The 24,961-nt window shown below is 35.2% G+C and overlaps 1 protein-coding gene across 1 annotated transcript in view; it reads left to right on the top strand.

Annotated features, from left to right (window-relative positions):
* LOC123693039 (protein GDAP2 homolog) overlaps window positions 1–24,961 on the top strand; it is a 46,677-nt gene that overhangs the window by 9,631 nt on the left and 12,085 nt on the right. The window contains exon 7 of the mRNA XM_045637943.1: window positions 6,834–6,972. Within this exon, the coding sequence (XP_045493899.1) occupies window positions 6,834–6,972 (139 nt within the window). The remainder of the gene's footprint in view (window positions 1–6,833; window positions 6,973–24,961) is intronic.

The raw sequence follows: 24,961 nt of genomic DNA, 5'->3' as shown, positions 1-24,961 counted from the left end.
TGTCACGCGCTGCGGCCGCACGCCGACCCGCCCGAGCGCCGCATCCGCATCATACACAACCCGCACTCACACAGCGCGCCCGGTGAGTGCTTGTAGCGAGTGTCACGCGCTGCGGCCGCACGCCGACCCGCCCGAGCGCCGCATCCGCATCATACACAACCCGCACTCACACAGCGCGCCCGGTGAGTGCTTGTAGCGAGTGTCACGCGCTGCGGCCGCACGCCGACCCGCCCGAGCGCCGCATCCGCATCATACACAACCCGCACTCACACAGCGCGCCCGGTGAGTGCTTGTAGCGAGTGTCACGCGCTGCGGCCGCACGCCGACCCGCCCGAGCGCCGCATCCGCATCATACACAACCCGCACTCACACAGCGCGCCCGGTGAGTGCTTGTAGCGAGTGTCACGCGCTGCGGCCGCACGCCGACCCGCCCGAGCGCCGCATCCGCATCATACACAACCCGCACTCACACAGCGCGCCCGGTGAGTGCTTGTAGCGAGTGTCACGCGCTGCGGCCGCACGCCGACCCGCCCGAGCGCCGCATCCGCATCATACACAACCCGCACTCACACAGCGCGCCCGGTGAGTGCTTGTAGCGAGTGTCACGCGCTGCGGCCGCACGCCGACCCGCCCGAGCGCCGCATCCGCATCATACACAACCCGCACTCACACAGCGCGCCCGGTGAGTGCTTGTAGCGAGTGTCACGCGCTGCGGCCGCACGCCGACCCGCCCGAGCGCCGCATCCGCATCATACACAACCCGCACTCACACAGCGCGCCCGGTGAGTGCTTGTAGCGAGTGTCACGCGCTGCGGCCGCACGCCGACCCGCCCGAGCGCCGCATCCGCATCATACACAACCCGCACTCACACAGCGCGCCCGGTGAGTGCTTGTAGCGAGTGTCACGCGCTGCGGCCGCACGCCGACCCGCCCGAGCGCCGCATCCGCATCATACACAACCCGCACTCACACAGCGCGCCCGGTGAGTGCTTGTAGCGAGTGTCACGCGCTGCGGCCGCACGCCGACCCGCCCGAGCGCCGCATCCGCATCATACACAACCCGCACTCACACAGCGCGCCCGGTGAGTGCTTGTAGCGAGTGTCACGCGCTGCGGCCGCACGCCGACCCGCCCGAGCGCCGCATCCGCATCATACACAACCCGCACTCACACAGCGCGCCCGGTGAGTGCTTGTAGCGAGTGTCACGCGCTGCGGCCGCACGCCGACCCGCCCGAGCGCCGCATCCGCATCATACACAACCCGCACTCACACAGCGCGCCCGGTGAGTGCTTGTAGCGAGTGTCACGCGCTGCGGCCGCACGCCGACCCGCCCGAGCGCCGCATCCGCATCATACACAACCCGCACTCACACAGCGCGCCCGGTGAGTGCTTGTAGCGAGTGTCACGCGCTGCGGCCGCACGCCGACCCGCCCGAGCGCCGCATCCGCATCATACACAACCCGCACTCACACAGCGCGCCCGGTGAGTGCTTGTAGCGAGTGTCACGCGCTGCGGCCGCACGCCGACCCGCCCGAGCGCCGCATCCGCATCATACACAACCCGCACTCACACAGCGCGCCCGGTGAGTGCTTGTAGCGAGTGTCACGCGCTGTACACTACCCGCGTGCAGCACGGCACGCTGCACGCCGCACGCCCCGCCCAGCTGTTGCCACGTGCTGTGTTGCACGCCGAACGCCCCGCCCACCTGTTGCCACGTGCTGTGCTATACGCCGAACGCCCCGCCCACCTGTTGCCACGTGCTGTCTGCACGCCGCGCCTCTCGCCCCACTACTCGCGTGCTGTGCAGCACACAACACCTTTCCGTACGCACCGCACCTACAGCGTGCTGTACCGCACGCCGCACGTTGTGCCTCGCGTACTCCGTACGCCGCACGTGCCGCGTGCTGGACAAATAAACGCGCGGCGTGCCGCTATAGAAAAGTACATAGATTTTCACGAGCTAGGTAATACTCTGACCGGTAACACGGTAAACAAATACGAACAGTGGCTTCAAAATAGCTTGCTAGTGCATTGCTCCGTTCTTGGTTGTCCCTGCGTTGTACCCTGACCGCGTGGCGTGCCGCTGTGCTACTACGTAACTCAACGTCCCACATTATAACAAAAATAATAATCAATATTCAATCTGTTCTTGTTTGATGCCCTTTATGCTTAATCAACGTGCGTGTATCTCTTAAAACAAAAAAAAATATTCATAAATAAATCTAGACTTCTTTTAGATCCACTTTTGAATCGTTTTACAAATATTAATTTACCAGATATTATGATATTTTGAAAAAAAAAACATGTGTTTTACGTTTCCTACAAAATATGATAAACAATGAATCAACGAAAATCATTTCAATCAACGAAAAATATACAAACGCAATGCCCTTCCTGCATTCAAAGAATTCGATGAAACAATACTGTGTTACACGGAAATCGATATTTGTGTGATCTAGAGATCGAATCGATAAGAAATAAGAACGAAAAACAAATGAATCACGACACGTTGAACCGTAATGCGCCGTAATTATGACCCAATTATGTTATCGATTCGGTTTACCGATTATAGATGCTGATTTATTTTAATGGCTTTTTTATAGGTGTGGTATTTTTTTATAGGCCATATAAAAAAATTAAATGTGTATCTCTACATTATTATTTAAGCCATAAATAAACATAAATAAATAAAATAAAATAAATCAATAATCATCACCTAAAAAACGTTCACAAAATATTATTTATATCTCACTTCTATTTAATCTAAAATTAAATTAGCAAAACTCTACACAAATGTATAAGTCGACAAAAATTGAATAAAGCGCACATTATTTCCTACTAACGGTTCATTATAAGCTGCTTCTTTTCCTATGAAATTCGTAAATTAACGACCCTAATTACTGTTATATTTCGCGTAATTATTGAACACATTATCATCAATTAATAAGTATCTTTCCAATAGTAATAAATGATCACTCCAAGAGTGTGGTGTTTTTTGAAGGAATTGTGATTTTTGTTCTCAAAAATGTCGTTTATTCAGTTAATGTCGGAATTACAAGGTGGGTTTTAAAACGTTTTTTATTTTTATTTTTCTTATTCTGTGTAACATCTGTTATATCGTTTAAAAGTAGGACAGAAAAAGAGAAACTCTTCAATTTATTAGGAGGTAGAAGGGGGATATATTTAAAAATGGAAAAGAAATATTTTTGCGCCAATTTTTTTTTTTTTTTTTCTTAAAACGCATTTCGTAGAATATTGAAGTTAATTATCGTAAATAGCTATAATATTATGTCCTATAATTTTATAGATTGGTGTTTCACTTATTCAATATTTGATTAATTTTCCAATAATGCATATTTTTATCATTCAATTGATATTAACAAAACATTTTAATATTGGAACATCACTATAGACTTATCTTAGATAAGCAAGTATTGGTGCGATTTATCGACTATTGACGCATTGAGTGATATCGTGTGGTGTGGTTAATACGGATATACTAAAGAAATTTTAATAAAGTGCATTTAACAATGGAGATCCAACCTTCGGTTCATTTGGAGTTAAAGCCGCGTATTCGTTGTAAGTTTATTGTTGGTTTGTTTATAAACTCTCCTCGATAGGTTTAGAATTTAGATGAACAAGTCATGTTACTTATCATAAAGGGTTCTTTTTTTCATAACACACGAGTTTGAAATTAAATAAATAGGTATCACTGTATGGTGCAGAAATCCAAATATAAAATGAACGACATTCCTAGGTGACATTTGTGATTTTGCATATGTGGCAGAAATATTAGGGACAATAATATTTTTTTTTTTGCTCTATATTTTAATTTGCCTCTTAGATTTGCCTTTATTTTAAATATTTTATTTTATAGATACTTATTGCCTGTGATAAAATCAATAGTTCAAAAATAAACTAATCTCAGTCAGTATGCAGCGATAAATTTAGTGACATAGGTACTTGTACTGTTAATTGCTAAACGTTTAAAATTTATAGATAGGCTTTTTGAGTAGATGAAAACTCAATATAAAAAGTCGGTAACCTATAAAATATTTATCTATTTATCTACCTAATAATAATCTAATCCCTTTTTTGTGTTGACGTTCCCAACGACGGAAGATTTCGCAATTAGTTGCATATTTTTGTGTTGTCCCCAAACAAATTGGTAATTTCTACACGAATGAGCTTCGAACATCTTTACAAATCATAATCCATATTTTTATTTTTTAGCAAAGCATATGCACAGTTCATAATAACTCAATAATAGTACTCTACTTACATTTCGCTCATAAGATTAACTAAATGTTTGAAAAAAAATCATATTAATTTTTATTAGTATTCCAAACAATATTATATCCTCTAGATCTAAAAAGAGGATAAAATCTACAACCTTTTTTAACTGAATGCAATCCGGAACACACGCTGTTTCGTGTTTACAAACTAATTGTGATAACGACACGAAATATAACCGCACGAGATATTTTGATAATACTGTTTTATCTGTAACTCAGTAAACATTCTAGTGTAAAAAAATTATGTGAACAATTTTACATATTTTTTTTTTATAAGCGCCAAGAAGTGAAGCTAAGAAGAAGTTTTGTTCATAGTGACAGTGACGTTTAATTATCCCGCCATGCCGACATATTGCGTGTGAAGTTTTTAAATTATTTCCATTTGGAGTAATGATAAATGAGGGCTTTGAATTTAGCTGTAAGTGAAATCAATATAAAATAAGTTTCATTGCAATATGTGAACAGGTCGAAGGAACAAGGCTGTTTATAAATTATTTAGTTTTATATAGAGAAAAATCTCAATATTTATAAATCTCGTGTCACAATGTTTGTCCTCAATGGACTCCTAAACCACTTAACCGATTATAATAAAATTCGCACACCATGTGCAGTTCGATCCAACTTGAGAGATAGGATAGTTTAAATATCAAATCGTTTTACAGAAAGCGGGCAAAGCCGCGGGCGGTAAGCTAGTATCTCTATAAAGTCTGAAGAATATAAAATATAGTTCATAGTCCCTTAATACAGTTTTTTTAAATCGGATATTATAATATCTACATACCAACACAAAATTCTACGTTTACCTAGTCATTCCGGACTATATTTGATTGACATATTATGATATTAGTTAGAGAAACTAGATAGAGATCTATAATACCTACATGTGGTCTAGGTACTTCCAATTTTTGGTTTGATTATGCAAACTACAAAGGATTTGGATCAGCATAAACATGAACTAGTAATGTCATAAAAATCTTTTTAAATGACTTTTAAATATTTGTGCAAACACAGGCCTAAATTGTTCGTAGAACAAAGAATCGAAATGGAACACAAATGTTAATGTAATGTGCAGATATAGGATCAATGAACTAAAATCAATGTTTTGTGAGTCAGCTTTAACATTTAACTAATAAATAAATAAGACTTCTAGCAGAGATTTATTTGCATTGTACATTGAGTTATTCTTCATTGTTATTGACATTTGGAATTGCAAGTTTTCGAAAGGATTTATGCTTTATTTACTTTTCAAAATAAGGGAGGTGATTCATTTATTTGGACTGCACTGCTTTCTGTATCATGAATAAAATTATTTGTTTGTAATCATGGATTAAAGAAATGAGATGAATATTATATTATAAAATCGTCAAGGGAAATTAATAGCTGTAGTTGAAATAAAATTTTAATAGAGATCTCATTTTATTTTTTACACTTGTGAAATGAATAAAAAAGAATACATATGATAAAATAAATGTTACATAATTTGTATAGAATAGTTTTAATATTCAACTGAATATGTTTATATTTTGTAAAAAGACAATATTTTTTCAAGTATGAATGGTTACCTCTCCCAACATTTTACGTAATATTACATTATCTAATAGTACAAACAGCATTATCTACGTTTGATATAAATGGCGCATTGCAGGAGTTTTTGACAAAGTATAGTTGTGTGCTATTTATATGAAGTTAATAACAAACATTTATGTGTATATATTCGCGATAAATAAATATAGAAAACAATGAAAAAAATGTAGGTATAGTAATTACACGTATGTATGAAAATGTGATGTATTATAAATTATAAATTAGAACTGAATCAATTAAAGAAATATATATTTTTATAAATTTTGGTATACCTAGTCGTTATTCCAAAACGCGCGAAAGACATTTATCGATATTGTAGATAATATTTAGTACGATTAAGAGGTTGGTTAGTCTGAGAATCGGCCAACATCTATTTTTCATATCCTAAGTGATAAGAATGGTGTAGAACAACGTTTGCGGGGCAGCTAATCACTACATAGTATAAAACAAAGTCGCTTTCTCTGTCCCTATGTCCCTTTGTATGCTTAAATCTTTAAAACTACGCAACGGATTTTGATGCGGTTTTTTTAATAGATAGAGTGATTCAAGAGGAAGGTTTTAGTCAATGACCTATTATACTAGTAGACGCGGCATACGCCAACATCATTGCACTAAAAAACAGCGTAATTAATACATACCTACTTACTAACGCATTATCACCAATACAGTTGTTCTCTCTTTCACTCTCACGCACGAGACATAATACATGTCTCACTCATGTACTTCGTAATAACAACTGCCGATTAAAATACAAAAAGAACGTCCAGCCACGACGCTGAATGGTGCGTGACTAAGTGAAACTCGGGCACTTACCTGAGTTTTTTCTTGCCAAAATAGAGAGCGGATAACGTATCTAGCTCTTTTATATATCATAGGTTTTAGTATATAATTTATTAGGTTAATTTACGAAGCCGCGGGCGGTAAGCTAGTAACAAATAATATGTTATTGCGCAGTGGACGACGACGCATCAACATGCGACGAAGAACTCGCGGCCGAAGCAGCGGCGGCGTTCGCGCGCGCTGCGCCCGACACGCAGCGCCTGCTGCCCGGCCGCGACCCGCCGCACAGACCGCGCGCGCACACCTCCGACGAGTGAGTACATTGTAGTATACAGTACATAACACAATATAATGTAACACAATTAAACACGGCACAACACTATGTAATAAGAAATGTAATACAAGCGAGAAGAGAAGCTTTTGAAGAGAGCGTATTATGAAAGGCTGGCAACACACTCACAATATCCCTGACGCTTACCATCAGGCATCGAGTCTTCTCTGTTGCCTGCTATCTCATAAATACAGACAATACATAGCAATATAATGTAATGTATAACAATAAAACACAGCACAACACATATCTACTGGTATGAATACACTACGTAATAAGAAATGTAATACATGCACAACACAACAAATATCTTCTGGTATGCATATAATGCAACACAACATAGAACATCTCAATAAAATGTCACTCAACGTGCAACAAATCCAATTTATCTCAACATACGACGCAAGAACAGCACAAAACAGCACACTGCAGTCTTCAACACATTACATACTATTACCACAGTATTACAATATTATTTCCTACAGTAAGGAAACGCCTTTGATGTCGCGCGATGCCGCCGCGCCGCCAGCGTAGGTACTTACGCTGCCACACGAAAATACGCTAGGATTGCAACAAATGGGAAATAAAACAATTGTGATTATTAATATTATGATGAAATCATTTATTCGTATGTACATTCAAAATAATTGCGATTATTAAATCTGATGTAATTATTTGTTCATAAATATATAATTACAGATATTGCACTGCTAAATATTATTTACGTGGACACTTTATTTTTGGATGTTCTTAATTGTATATTATACCATTTAACTAAGTAATGCATTCGCATTGGGATGTACAATCTGATTAGAAAATAATGAGGACAACATAAACATAGCTTTGATTTTAATTCAACAGATACAATTAATACAATCTTTCTGAAATATTGTTTCCTTCTGGGATTTCAATGTACATTTATATCCGTAAACGGAACAGTTTTTGGCGCCATAATAGAATATGTAAGTACCTATGTATAATAAAATTATTACACAAAAAATACGACTGCGTCCGCGTCGTCCTTTCGCGATAGTTAATGCAAACTCAGCGTGATTGCATTAAGCGGCCCGCGTCGCCCGACCACCGCCAGTTCCCCTCCGTTTCTCTGCACAAGTACATTCGTCGCCATACTGTAGGAAATATGGTAATACTGTGCTATTACCATTATTACCATACACTAAAGTATCGAGAGCAAATACGCTTATACATACAGTCCGGAGTAAGCAATTGGCATGACGACGAAGACATAAGATTCAATAATCCCATTAGAATAATTGTTGCTTATTAATATTAAACGTATATAAAAAGTATTGTGCAATAGTGCGAAATTCAAAACTAAATTGAAAAACTGACATTGATTGCTTCCAAAAAATTAAATTTATCTTAATTCGTTATGCGCATCGCTGCTGTGCTCGTGCTGCGTACGGGTTCCTCAGCTGTCAGTTGTATTGCCGATGAGTTCCTGTTTATATCCAATATTATAATGAGCCGTGTGCAATTCATTTAATTTATCATGCTATTAGTGTGCTATTAGTCTTCACTTTCTTTATTCTTTATGCTGATTAAATAGGGGGCGTTGTCAAATAAAATACTTTTTTCTCCTAAGGTGTTTGTCCAAGTAAATTTTGGGAATCTTTATCAGGCTGCAAATGTAAGGAGTATATCAGGAAACCAAATGTAATGACCTGTTCCCTTGTTCCTATTCTGATTTCTCCTGGTCATAGACATTTCTATTAAATATATAGGTATTAAGTAATAATAAGGAAAAAAAGGACAATCTAACATGAATAAGTAGAAAAATTCTAATAATAAAATTGGATCAAACGTCTCCCTGAAAAAAACAATCACTGGTTTATCCATTTATTAAAATGGTACATTTTGTTCCACGAAATTATTTTAAGTCTTGCCGACGATGGATTCCTATCCTTGTATTTAGAGAACTCACTGTTTGTACAAGTGAAGATAATATTGAAGCTTTCATAGGCCGTAAATAACTTTATATCATGCCAATATTTCGACCCAGAGGTTGAAATTCGTAGAATTGACTTCGACTTTCCTTGAGAGCGGCATACGCGCTTACGGCACATAGTTGTTAACGACTACCAAAAATAATAATTTTAAGAACGCCTTGATTGTTCTGCGTTATTTTGAGTCATAGTAATTGGAATTGAAGCTTAGTATAGCTAGTCCATTATTTGATACATTTTTATTGCTGCTCCGATCCTATTGGTCTCGGGACTATTAAACACAAAAAGGTTTTTTTTTAAATTCTAATCAGTAATTTCTAAAATCAACACGTTCAAACATACCGAGCTGCTCTTGGTATAAAGAAAATGAAAGCTATCTATAAATATATTCATTATTTAAATAAAGTCGAGTGTTATAATTAGTAGGTACATTATTAAGTACCAAAACGTCACAAGATATCTCGGAGATTTATTTTAAAACAAATAACTATGATTTCCGTTGAAATGAGTAATGAGTCATACTTTTTCATAATTTATTTCGTAACCTAGATATTTTGTTTATACAATTAACTCACGGGAAATTCTTGAAATGTGGAATGCTATCGATAAACATTTTAATTTTTTATTCGTAACCGATATAATTATTGTAATTTATTAAGGACGTTTGATTTTGTATATGAAAACAGACATTAGTAAACCAGACAAAATAGTAGCAACCACTACAAAATAGATTTTCATGTAAGTCTTCTATGAGGGGTAAAAGACCTGACTGTGAAACGTAAGGTCGTCTGCTGTTTAAGTTTTCAATCCCCTTAAACACGTATCTAATAATAAACTGAAAGAATTATCAATAGACTTCTAGACTTAACAATTTTATGAAAGATTTTTTTTTTCGATAGCTTCCCTGACTTCTGATTGAAATAAAAAATTCCAAGTGTGAGCTTGGCTATTTAGCTCTATTCAATGAATGAAAATTAATTTTTTAATTTAACTTTTCCGTTATTTACTTCAGCGAACTAGAAGCTATGTTACGATACCCATACGCATTACAAACCAAAATAAATATGAACAATAAAAACGTCATCATAAACAACAATATGATATATGGGCTACAAATAAAAACAAATATGTTTACGTTGATGCGTATTGAAAATGTAAATAGTTCAAGGGAAGCGATTTATCTTCGGATGCGTATGTGAAGCGGATGTAAAACGGATGTATGTATAAAAGTGTATAGTCTACGTATTTTATGACGTTTCATATATATTTGTAAAATACATATGTATTTTTATACAGGGGAAATGTTTACGTTTATTGGGCGTATAGATGAATGGTAAAATAAAGCTGAAGAGTTTGTTTGTTTCGTTGAAAGTGCTATGTCAGGAACTACGAATACGATTTGATTCCTTTCAGTGTTAGATAGCTCATTAAGCATTTATTGAGACTATAGGCTGTATATTGGTCATGATAAGACCAATAGGAGTGGAAAAATACGTGTGGAACGTGTAAAAATTTATAAAGGTGCCAATATCGTTATAAGTTGATTTTCTTTCTAGCATAACTATAACATTTCCGAAGTTTACAATGGTAGATATTTGTATAAGTACTTTATTTTCAAAGCTTCCTAACTATTGTACACAAAGTTTTGTCCTCGAAGTAAATCATTACGGGAATAGCTTGTTGCAACTATACAAGTTTCGAGTTCTATTGCATTCTCTTGCAATAAAAGAATATCTCTTTGTATTTATTTCTCATTTCTTTATGCCTTTTTAAGTGTAGTGAAATATTATAAATGAGAACCCAGTTTATTTAATATTGCAGAATTTAACAGTTTTAATTGCGTTTTGTAAAAAATATTAATTCTAGAAGCTTGGAATGAAAATAGCGATGTTATCAATGATTTTATTTTTAACATCATTTAAAAAATACACAACATTGATAACCAAAATCTGATAGATAATCTGACCCGATTCATTGTTTTGATTAACAATAGCTTCGTACTACGTAGAAAATATATATTTATCCATCCTGATATTATAAAGAGGTGCAATCTGTGAATTTGTGACGTAGTTGGGAGTAAACCCTGAATCTACTGAAACGATGTAAAAAGTTATTTTACCAAATAGAAAGCCACGTTATCTGTCAGTCTCAGTGTCACGCTATATTTTATTTTAATTTTATAACAGCAGCAGCAGTATTTAGATAAATGTAAAAGTATTACGTTTTGGGGTCTGACCTTATATGTGCAGAAATAATTATAACATCACGTGGGATGCACTTACGCATTTGAGAAAATCCGGAAATTTCAATGTACTTACGTTTTGTTTTAAATTTATAGGATATTACTCGCCTACTTGCTTATTAGAGATTTATAATGTGTGGGTGTTATGGTAAATATTGTAGCACGTGATGATTTTTTATTTGTGTTCGAGTTATATGAATATTATGATCAACTAGCTGTTCCCCGCGGTTTCAGCCGCAGTGCTCCGCTCCTGTTGGTCTTAACGTGATGATATTATATAGCCTATAGTCTTCCTCGATAAATGGGCTATCTAACACTGAAAGAATTTTTCAAATCGGACCAGTTCCTGAGATTAGCGCGTTCAAACAAACAAACAAACTCTTCAGCTTTATAATATTAGTATAGATATGATCGATTTGTACAAGATTTCACTAGATGTTTCAAGAGCAATATGCTATTGGTTAGGAATTGGGTCAATTGTATGTTTTATTCAGGTTACGTTAAATTAATGTTCGTGTGTACGTGAGACGCGACTTGTAAGAAAATTCTTTGTTTTAGTTCAAACAACAGTCTATTTCACATCGTTGACAAGCATAGTTGGCAAACGGAGGAAGAAATGGGTGAAAATTATTCATCCGAAATATAAAATGGGTCACACCTAGAACAATCTGGCATTCAACAGGGTTCTTTGAAAAAATAATATTATGACTACAATAATAAAATCATAGTAGTTAATGGGAATTAGGACGAATACTTGTATTTATTTACATGATCGTAGAAAACATTAATTTTAACCTTGCAAGTAGAGTTTGTGCAAGACTGATGACAAAATCGCGTGTTAGCTGAAAGTTATCGTTATCGGTAGCAATTGAAAACTAATTTTAAGCTCATGTTCTGTGCCATTAAACAGAAAAATAATTCAGTTTCAGCGTGAAAACTTTCATAAGTCCTTGAAAGTCTAAAATTAACGATGTTTTTATTTTGATGGTTCGATAGCATGACGATTTTATACGTCACTCTGAAAATAAACCAATACATCTATTTTTAATCACTGATTGTCGTAAAAGTTCATAATTGATGAACTAATCTTGGTTTCATTGGAAATATACTATCATCCAAATAAAGGGTATTTTAGGTATAGTTTCATTTATAATTCCACATGACGTAGAACGTTCGTAACATTTTATTCCAGTAAAAGAAAACTATTCATAGGAGCTATGACTCATAGCAACTCAAAATAGTGCAGCTTTGCAGTGGCATGTTTCACATCTGCATTTGTATTGAATGCTGATTTAATTGCTGCATTAAATAAATCTTCATTTATATCTAACATAAGATCTACTACTGAAACTCCATTATCTTTGATCGAGTTAACCGTTGTATCTAACGATCTCAGATGTTTAACGACTGCAAATTATTCTTAATTCTATGCACTATGACGTCATTGACCTTGTCCTCGTCGAACGGACATAAACAAGGGTTATATAAAATAGCTGTTATAATACTACAGCGACTTGATTAATCGGTGTGGACAAAGTGTCAGTTTGAAGATAGCTGTGACGTTGATTTCGTGGTGATATAATATCGAATTTCTATGTGGGCATGGAATGGGAATATACCTACATCGTGTTTTTGATTGAGCTGTTCTTTGAAGGACTTTTTAACCGACTTCAAAAAAAGGAGGAGGTTATCAATTCGGCCGGTATGTTTTTTTTATGTATGTACACCGATTACTCCGAGGTTTCTGAACCGATTTACGTGATTCTTTTTTTGTTCGATGCGGGATGGTGTCGAAATGTTGCAAGTGCAAGTTTGAAGTCGGTTGTTTTTAACGCAGTTATCACTTGTTAAGCTATTGCATAGCTTCTATCGCGGGCCTTGAGCGCGGGGACCGAATCCAGAAATTGCGTAACGAAAAACCTCACGCTCCCCACTCCGACGGGCACGGAGGTATGGATTGAAGGCATGCTATGCAATAGCTTTACCGCGGCAGTCCCCGAGTGCCGCAAGTCTTTTTTTGTAAAATTGGGTTGAAATGTTCTGAAGTGTAGGAAATTAGTGTTGGTTAGACATGAGAAGACTAACAATCAAAACTCTAGAAGATTATTTATGTTTGAGCTACTTAATCAAATTTACCTGTAACTTCGTACATTTCACACTAGTTGAGACGAAATGATCAGCTGAGTTTGCATAAGTCATTATGTATAATATTATTTACTTTTAAGGAAGGTATTTACTAATAATACCAAGTTTAACTACCGCTTAACATAAAACAATTGTCATTTTCACAACACAGGTGCTAATACCACAAGTAAATGTATTTACATCATTTGTTTTATTTATTACTAACGACTTATAAGTAATGTAAATATGTTAACTTCCTTCCTCCATTCACACAATACCATATTTATTCAGTATTAGTAACCTTTTGTTATCATTTGCAAAATTAAATAAACAAATGAAATGTTGTGTGTTTAATGAAATGTTAAGAGCATTATTTTGTAATAGAAACCAGAACAGCAGGCGATTTTTGGTCCGGGAGCCAGAAGCATATTTTATGACCAAGTTCCTCTCAAACGGTAATTAGTAAAATGCATCAAAGTATAGTATTATGAAGCCTCGTGAACATCAGCTGGAGCTCGGTTGGGGGGGTGAGCGGTTGTAGCCTCCCACGCACGTAAGAAAAAAAAGTATATTCATTCATTTCCTCTCAGCTAAAAATTTGTCAAATTGTAGCTAACCCAATATCTCAACGAAAAATAATAATCAGCTGGTTACAGCATGGTGTATTATGCGTCAGCTGGTGTCTCGAATATAATGAGACATTAACAAAATCATCGAGATATGTGGAATTCCATCAACATAAGTCCCCGTAAAAGATAAGTAATAACTTTATTAATTATATATTATACTATTATTTTTTTAATAATTATAGTTAACTAATGTTTTTAGTGGGTTATTTCATATTTGTTACACTTTTAGGTAGTTATGTGAATTTGATGATATGATAGTTATTTTCAGTTTATAATATTTGTAAAAACATGTTTACCGATGTGGCTGAATGTACGTAGTACCCCGATCATGCGCACAACTAACCACCTCCAAGTACCTTATTACTGTCTATATTATGCTAGCGTGTGTTGCTTGAATTTTTAAAAATAACGATAATAATTAAAGATACGTCATTTCATCTCAGATGAAAATTTGTGAGCTGATTGTATGAATATACTGATGCGATAAATAAAAAAAATCAGCTAGCAATAATTCGAGGAAAACCTAGTCAGTTGATGCATATAAATTGGCAATAGATGCTTCTGTCTAACTCCTATGTAATAACTTTCAAAGTATCAGCTGACGGTTTTTCCACCAAGATACAGCCAGCTGACCTATATATATATCCACAGTTACATATAAGCTATCATCAGGTAAATTTTTGTTTGAGAGGAAATCACGGAAAATAATTTTATTTTTTTCATGTTCGAGACACCAGCTGACGTTTAATACACCATGTTGTAACCAGCTGATTATTTTTTTTCGTTGAGATATTGGGTTAGCTACAATTTGACAAATTTTTAGCTGAGAGGAAATGAATGAATGTATTTTTTTTTCCTACGTGCGTGGGAGGCTACAACCGCTCACCCCCCCAACCGAGCGCCAGCTGACGTTCACGAGGCTTTATAATACTATACTCTGATGCGTCTGACGAATTATCTCTTGAGAGGAAATAATTAACCAAATTTGCACCTGGCTCCCTAACCAATATGTATAAGATGTAATAAACTCCCGCGTCCTCCAGTAATGTATAGGTCAGACACGTATTAGGCTTCTTATGAACAGATCGATTTTTACTAGCAACTTTATGTGTCCTAGCAGACGAATAAAGTGCGGCCAACGAATCTTGCACTAGTGTTATTGCTTTTCAAAATTAACAATAAACTTGTGTTTAATCATGATCAGCATATCGATGGTATTCTTATGGGCAAACTTTGAAACTTAATGCACTTTTAATCTTTTTATAGTGCCAGTTAATATAATTCGAGAAACATTCAAAACTTAATTGCGATAGTGACCTTAAAGAATCGGTATTCTACCCAATGCAAACGGTTCTGACTCAAATATTCCAAAGCTAATAAAAAGAGAATCTCGTCACGTACATGGCAAAGCACTCCTTGCTCGTAATAAAAATCGATCGATGTAGCAGATTTAATGCATTTGCCCCCAACCTAAAAAGAACACGCGACTGCAATTTGTCTATAACGAAATATCCTAAAACGACTTTGAACATTGAATCATATTATATATATTTTTTTTTTCTAAATTGTGTATGTTCTTTCGTTAGTAGTTACGCCTAATTGAATAGCTTTCCGGAATTTCATACGCACTTACGTGATTCGTCTGCGCTGACGTAAAAAGTTGAAGCCCAGATTACAAGATGATTTTTATAACATCGTAATAAATTTTCATTATAAACACAAAATGTCTGAAATCAATAAATGACTCACTAGGCTTTTCAGGATACAATGTTCAATTTACGCCCGCTTTACGCTACGCCCGCGACTTCGCCTGCGTAGTCGAGGGAAAACCCTTGTGATTCCGGGTTAAAGCTATCCTATGTCTATCCTATACAAATTGGTTCATTAAGAAGAGACATAGACAGTAGTAGTTATTTTCGCCTTTATATATATGGATAAGGCGTTTATAATATTAGTAAGGATCTTCAAACTTTCCTCTCATCTTCCATTTTCCTAACCTAAGACATGGGATATCTCTAGGTGACTCTACGGAAGGTGTTGATTGCCTATCACGTGACAGTTCAAACAAAGTGACGCTGCCTCTGCATTGTGACGTGAGCTATCACGGCTAATATTTGGTGAGGCTTGTGTAAAGTGGCTCGTGAAGTAACTGCTATTAATACTTGATAATGAGATGCCTTTGTGGGAGAGTTTATTCAGTTACTGTATTCCATACGTTCTTTTTGTTTGTGACGTGCGTCGGCTTATTGCTGCAAGCCTATTACAGGATGCAACTATATCTCTTTCAATTAAGGTTTCTTTAAAGAGACCCAGTATTAATCTGCAATGTTGTATTGTTTACAATGATATACAATAGAATAGAAAACACTTTATTGTACAATGCACACAAAAACAACATTTACAGAAACGATAGGTAACTTAAAATTAATGTACAATTTGATATACATGAAAATAACCAATGTTTATATTCTGAAGAATCTCTCTCCAGTTTTCGTAGTTTTACATACTGATATCACAGCTAATATGTAGCCTTGCGTTTTTAAATTAAACAACATTTATTTGCTATCATGAAAGCATAAATTATAATTTGCGTAATTTCCTCGTGCAAAACATGTTTGTTGAAAAACATAAAGTAAACTATAATCAACGATCACATAAAACGTTATAAAAAGGAATTTCGCAAGCTTTCGAATCAAGTAAAGGTCTTATTCAATGTACGAGGTACATTGTATGCAAAATTGAATTCCTTCAAATGAAAAAGTGTGTTCCTTGCACGCTACTGAGAAAGTTATAATACACTGAAACAGTTCGTCACGATCTTGAAAGTTCAATGTTATTCGTAAGGATTTACGGTGTACTGCAACGAAGGTCGTCATTGTATCCTGGTATACTTCTTTTTTTTTTTATTGGGAATAGGGAAGCGCTTGACCACAATCTCGCCTGTTGTTAAGCTGAGATGTTAAACAGAAGAAAGGTTTATACTTTATAAAATGTTATATGAAAGAAAAGTTTTGATTATACGACCGTGAAAGATTCACTCAAACTAACAAATGAACTGAATGAACCATTGGAATTTTTAACCAATTTTCTTAAACACTTCTTTTCGTGTTGATGTATCTTAATTAATTTATCCTTGAGAAGTACCATCCAAGTATTTATTCCAACATCTAAAATATATAATACCAAGTTACAAAGACGCTGTCCAGACTCCGATACGCCCTTATTATATTTTTGCAGAACAAACAAACAACGGTCTAAATGGTGGATGCTGGAAAACGTGACTCGGTTTAAAATCTCAAAATAGCTCATTGAGTGGTTTTCTCACGTGCTACGAAGTTTCAAACAAAAAGAATAATATTAATGTAATTCGGTAGTTTCTCATTTTCAGGAAACTGATTGCCGGTTTATTTCCTATTGTGCTTCGCTTTTGTATAGTTTTTTTATTTGACACCAACCTTAATACTCCACGTCTACACAGTACATCTTTAGATAATTTTCATTCTTTTTGAACATCAAAAATGTTTCATTAACTTTCGTAGAACAATATTTTAGGAAATATTACGACGGTTGACAATAATTGAGATGATGGATCTTATGACGGGTTTGCGACTTGCGTCTACCTTCAAATCATTTTCCATAATTCTTTTAAATACCTTTATAGGTTATTTCTGATTTCTAATAATATTATTCTTGTAAATAGGTATGTGCATATTTGATATAGAGGCATAGGCATATCTATCATGTCAATCACAGTCATTTGAATTGAATACGGTCCATGAAACTAGACTGTCATCTAACGCTGTGTTTGCAAACAATAACAGATGTACTCTCCGAGTTGAAGGTCACTTCACTGTTTGACTACATTATATAATATTATATTACTATTGAAGCCACCCAAATACAGTCGACCGATTTGTTGCTAGATTGGTCGACCAATCGATCCGAAATGCGGGGGCGAAGGAATTTGCCGAAAGGATATCGCAAATTCATATTGTATTCTCCTTATTCATTAATGAAAGGATATTCATGCAAGATGAAAACCAATTTCAAGGAGATGCGAGACCGTTCGCGTTCCAATCGTGTTTACATTTATAACGTTTCTAAATTTATTTTAAACAAAAATAAAGGTTTGTTATTAACAAACAGCGTGAAAAACTTGACCTGACTGAACTGACTTTGATATGTTTATAGTTACAAATCTAACGAAACGCGTGAAACTGAAACAACAGTTCGACCAATAATAGGGTAAATACAGTTTGGAGCATCGCGCATCCCGTCCGCGCATTCAGTATTCAACCGACCGCCGCCGGGTGAACACGTTCGCGAAAATATCCTTATTAAAAATATAAACAACTATTGCATATCCACCTCTTGCCTTGTGAATAGTGATTTTTTGTGCTTCGCAAATATAAATCACAATAAACTAAAACAAACTTGTATTCCCACAGAATTGTAAGTAAAAACGAGTTAATTTAATGTTTTGAAATCCGATGCATTACAAAATTAAAATGCAGTCTAGTTTAAATAACTACATAATAATTACATGTAACAGATGTGCTAATAGGGTTTGTTTTGATTTTAATTGATACAGAATAACTGAATCGTATTAATTGCGAAAACTTGTAATTAATATTGAGAGTTTTTGTATCATTCTTTACCAGAGACCCTTGGGAGTTGAGATTTACTACCTACCAATCAATTTTTTATTTTTTATTTTAGACACTTTTTTCAAATTGCCATACCTATTACCTATATTATCTACTATAAATTTTCCTATAATATTGCATATACTTCATTTTCGAAAAAAGGTACGATACAGATAATTTGAGGAATAATCGCGGAATCTTCGTGACAAATAAACCTATGCAGATTTTTTATGAATAGTAATTGCAAAATTTTAGCAAAATAAATATATTCGTCAGAAGCTACATTGACCTTTTTCGCTCTTGTGTCTTAGAACGACCTGTAATTAAAGTTAATGACGAGATTATCTTTGCTAGTAGGCGTAAATTGTTTCGTTGCTTTACTTTATTGTACAGAAATAAACTTTTGTGAAAAGATTATCCACGCATTATGGTACAAATTGAAATGGTGTTGATAATTTTTTAGATAAACTATGAAAGCCATAGTCAGCGCGGAAAATTGTTTCATAAATCAATTACATAAACAAGAACAATTTTATTTTTTAAGGGCTGATTTTTCAATGCTTGGTAAAAACTTATTCATCGAATAACGTATAAACTACCATTTCAAAAATGTATTCTAATTGTCCGTATTTGACAGTTTACAGGTGACATTTTAAAATGTTCGTGTAATATTGGACGGATAAATTTTAACCAAGAATTGAAAAATCGGCCCTTAAAGACATAATAGAAACTAACAATTAATCCGTCCATTAAAATCAGAAAAGGAAAGAGTTCGTCAAAGAGAATGAAGAGTTAAGAGAGCTATCGTTTAAGCCTAAAAGATTACTTAAGGGGGTGATAAAGGTCCAAGGGACCTTTTACGTGAAACTTGAGACAGTTTTTCCTTCACAAATTCAATTACGCGAAATATATTGCGTACGTGATGTGGACTTAGTTTGTACTAGTATACATATTGACTTTTTTTTAATGTTATGAAGAGATATTAGTTCAAGAAATATTAGTTCTCTTTTATTTAATTTATTCATCGCACGTCCAGATAACAGCTTTGAAATATTCTGACACTCGGTCTATACTATTTTTAAATAATATTAATCTTGGTCCATTTTTGTTGCTGACTGTACAATAAATCGTAAATACTGTAATATAATTCAATGTCCATTATATTTGATAAATTTTACTTTTTGAAATACAGTAAACAATAGAAAATGTCGGTATTATATTTTCCTCGTGTCAATACTCTGAATATAATGCGGTAAAATATAATAACATTGAATGTTTATCTCTTTATCGCTGTTCGCTTTGTTTTTTAACTCCATTAATTTAATTGTACTACTTTACATAGCATACTTATCAACTCTAAATTAAATTATAAGTTTTATCTGTTAAATAGAATTTTCATAGGATTTGAATAGGATTTTTTACTATTCGTTGTGTTATCTAAAATTAAATTCTCAGGGGGGACTCCATCCTAATTAATCTATACTAATATTATAAAGCTGAAGAGTTCAAACAATGATCTCAGGAACTACTGGTCCGATTTGAAAAATTCTTTCGGTGTTAGATAGCCCATTTATCGAGGAAGGCTTATACATATATCATCACGCTAAGACCAACAGGAGCGGAGCAATGCGGGTGAAACCGCGCGGCATAGCTAGGTAATATGTTGGTAATATTCAAATAGGTTTATACAGGGACAGTAAAATGTAATGAATGCTTTACTTGCTATAATTCCCTGGATTTTCTACATTGGCTCCTCTAAATTCGGTATCAGGTGGCCGTATTCATAAATGGCAAAAACCAGCATGATGGAGTCATAAATCATCTGTAATATTTATCGAATTGGGATATTTATCATTTCCAAGTTCCACGAAAATCTGATGCATTAATTTGTACCACGTAAAGACTATAGACATCTATAAAAATACCGGCAATAAGGCCATGTCTATAAGGATCAGGTTTCTGTTTAATTGCGTTGGCTTTTTATTTCAGTTCAAACATTACGTGTTGACTAATTTTTAGACATGTGACCATTAATGGACCTAAGTACTCTAGATGTTTGCTGTGGTTCAACAGGTATATAATATTATATATTTTTATGTAGACAAGACTACGTGTGTATTTTAGTTTTAAGGTAAAGACGATTTGTGTATGAAATTACTTTTCTGTTTTGCGAAATATGAGTGTTGTATAAATGATGCTAGAATTTCCGTAAGGATGTTCATCTTCCTTTAACCTAATGTATATTGACAGGTGAATCTAAAAGTAATCTCGCTAAGCGCAACTTCAAGTTGCTCAAGCGATACTTCAGAATTTCAAGTCCAATACCGGTAAAATTCTTGAGAAAAATTTATATTTCTAGATAATATAAGATTGTCGTCTATCTTATGAACAGTTGTAGAATTCTCCGGGAATTGTATGATTTGAGTTACATACCAAAGGACTATTTACATATAGTATCATCATTACATAGTTAGTACAAACAAAGTTGTTTTCTCTGTTCCTATATGTTTGCTTAAATCTTTTAAACTACACAGCGGATTTTGAAGGGATTTTTTTTAATACATAGAGTGATTCTCTAGGAAGGTTTTAGTAAACTTACAATTTATTAGATTTTGAACAAAGCGGGCGAAACCGCGGGCGGAAAGCTAGTGATAAATAAGATGACATAATCTAATTTCCCACATCATCCCGGCTTGCATTATTCATATGCCGTATGATCTTATTAGGCGGTTATTGTTTATACCCATAATGGAGAATTATGAGGTTGGAACGGGTTGTTGGCACCAATGAATGGATTATGATATGGTAATAAAAGAAATGTTAGTGTGAAAAATAGTATCATAGAAGCTTTATATTAAGAAATACACGAGGTTTTATACATGACTTACCGCTTTTCCCTACTCGCAAGGGCTGAACCGGGATGAAGAAAATGTAGCTAGGTACAGATGTAGGATTCTCGACTGAATAAAATTTTAAATCGGTTCCACTAGTTTTTGACTCATAATAAACAAACAATTTTAATAGACAATATACCTACTTTACCATTTAAATATTATGATAGGAATATTCTTATATTTTTGCCGTGCGAGACTGACCTCGTCCAACTAAGCTGCCTAAGGAAATTTCCTACAATTTTTATGTTTACTTACATTTATGTATTAATAATAGCAATCAATTTTTCATACAATTATGTTGACGGTTAAAACTGGTGAAATATATTATTACGAAAGGATGTTTGTAATAATTAACCACTACGAACCTAATATTAAATTGTTAGAATTGACGCCCAATTGTGAAATGTAATTCCTCAAATTTAATAATAAACATTTTAGAGATTGAACTAATCAAGAAACCTTGCTCAATAACAACTTTTTAAACCCAAATAGAATAATTTAAATTTAACATGAAACGAAACATCTCATTGATTTGTATAAACATTCGCTGATAGCACATCTGATTATTTATCAGATAAAATCATCTAGTCAGTAGACTCAGTTCACATGTTAAATAAACATTTTGCATCGGACTTTAAAACATTTAATATTTCCTTTCAACCAGGTGTAATAATAATAAATACATACGATCTATGACTGTATTAGTGACTAAGTGAATAGTGATATAGTGAGTAAAAATGGCGATGGACACAATGGCAGTAGAGCTGCCTGATTTAAGTACACATACACCGAGCCCGCCAGTGGTGGAAACTCAGGAAGAAAAGTAAGTAGATGTAGCAATTACTTGTCTAATTTAATAAATTGCTTACCAATTATATGGTGTGTTAATATTAACTAGGATCGGTCGATTGTCGAAATTCGACCATCTGACGACCATCCTATCGATTATGTAGTTTCATTGCTATAGTATCGTGATCAAGCGTTCGGCGTGATGTTACGACAAATATGTATTGTAATACGAAAACAACGACATAGATAGCATTGCAATATTATGTAGAAGAAACACTAATAGACGAAGAGATGCAATCATTCAAAAATAAATTATTAATATAATTCTACACAAGTCTGGGTTCCTCTCAATCATCTATCTGATGTTTAAGTCATAAATTAAACAATCCAGTTATTCAAAGCTCTCACATTTTCATATTTAATCCGAGAGCTGAGCAGTATAAATTAATGACCCTTCATTAAAAGGGTTGATGAGCAGTGTAGCATACGAGTGCATTTAGGTCAAAACGCCACTCCCCAGTACCAACGACTTAATGCTCGTATCCCTTGTGTAGGGGTTTCTTTATGTTTAGCATTGCTTTAAAACACCTAGTCAAAGGCATATGCAATTACGCCTTCTTTAAGGATATTTAAACCTGCCTCTAATTTTATTTTGCGACAAGTCAATAACTGCGTTAAAAACAACCGACTTCAAACTTGCACTTGCAACATTTACAAATACAGACAAAAATGCTCATAAAATAAAAACTACTGGGCCTATCCGAATAAAATTTTTATGGGACCAATTCGACACCATCCCGCATCGAACAAAAAAAGAATCACGTAAATCGGTTCAGAAACCTCGGAGTAATAGGTGTACATACATAAAAAAAAAAAAAACATACCGGCCGAATTGATAACCTCCTCCTTTTTTTTGAAGTCGGTTAAAAAGTGAAGTTGATTCATATCAAATTATTTTAATTAAAGCTTACTCTTTACTCAGATTAAATTATTTTAATTTAAGGTTGATTTAATTAATTCTTCCACTTAATTTGCTGTTTCATTTGACCGATTTCGATGCTAGACAAATTTAAAAAAAAGTAATTAGCAAGCAATTAAGTTGCTCTGCAAAAGTGTTAAAAGCAATGCTTGTAATTATATATATTAAAATTATTATAAATGCACAAAAAAATGAAAACAAGTTTGATCATTTAATGAGCGTACATACCTTTCGTACATATTATACGGATGTTGTAAAATTGTGCCGTGTATTCATTTAAACATTTATCCGTAACACGTGTTTGTGTGGTTTCTGAACGTGAGTATGATAACGATGTGGGAATGTTCGTAAGATTTTCAGTTATATTTCTTCAAGCTACTGCTATTATCTTCTTTACTTCATAAGTTAAAATACATTTCAACCTTGCTCTTATAAAGTGTTGTAATGAAAATCTTTTTCTTGGATATTTCTTTATTCCAAGAAAAATATTGAATATCTTTACCTTTATATAAATCATCTGGTGCTCATGAATTAATCATTTTTATTGCATTATTTACATACAATTAATTCTGATTAACAACAAAAGCCACCCAATTATATTGTGCTATCACGTTCCCAGTTAGAAGTTAATGAACGCTATCAGGAAATTAAACGACACCAGCAAATGAAGTCTTTGTTTCCATTAACGAGATTGTATCGTGATAAATATTCAGTGGCAGTACAACCGATAGCATATCTAGTAATTAAATACAATGTGCTACCATAACGTGTCTTTGTTTTCAAAAGGTCTTATTAACTAGAACAATAATACGCGAAAGTTCGAGAACAAACTTTTCATTATCAATTTCGGATACTTGTCGCCATTCAAATAAGTTTTAAACGAAGAAAATGAGGAAAACGTGAAATGTAATAAACACGTTTTCAAACTCAAAGTTCGGAAATGGTGTAATCCAGTATGACGGCTAATGCCCTAAAATTATATTTCATTTTCTTTTAGATCTTCAGTGGGTACTTCACTTGCAATTTTATAAAAAGGCGCTTTTCTAAATGTTACTGTTCAATTTCCTTGGAATGTACGTAGTCCATTATCACGCGTTTTATTGTAGAATCGTGGCGCCTACAATGTCTTCAAGGAGTCGACCATAAATTTTTTCTTGTCCAGCCTAGGTTATTTAAACTCAATACTTTTATTGACATCTCTTTTATATTTTTCAAAAAGATGTGTATTTCTAAATAAAATTCATCTAGCATTCAGCTTCTGTTCTGTAGCAGGCTTATTCAAAGCAAATTCCAAAATATTTTTTTAACGCGTATTTCCCAAGTTTTTAATATATCTATTCATCAATCTCATCTTTGAGTAGCAATATAAATTGAGTTGAGGACATTCAAAAGGACTGCTTCAGTCAGGCTTCAGCCAATTGGCAAAGCCAAGTAGAAATTATGAAAGGTCTCGTCTATGAAAATGGCGTGCTACAAATTAAAACCATTTACTGAAATGTAGTTTATTAAATAAAAAAAATATCGTAGTAGCTTTGCAAAAATGAAATTAAATGCAGATCGTAATTAACTTGTTAACATTTTAAACTGAAACATTTTGTTACTATGTTTTGAGAGATGCTTAAAAAAAATAAGCACTAGGTACTTATCAAATGTAATACGGGTCCTTCAGTTTAAAAACATGATGTTGTCATGTTTCCTGGC

This window comes from Colias croceus, chromosome 7 (assembly GCF_905220415.1).
Source record: "Colias croceus chromosome 7, ilColCroc2.1".
In the NCBI taxonomy this organism is placed as follows: Eukaryota; Metazoa; Arthropoda; class Insecta; order Lepidoptera; family Pieridae; genus Colias; species Colias croceus.
The sequence above is the reverse complement of the archived record's forward strand: the minus strand, read 5'-3'. Positions and strand labels throughout refer to the sequence as shown.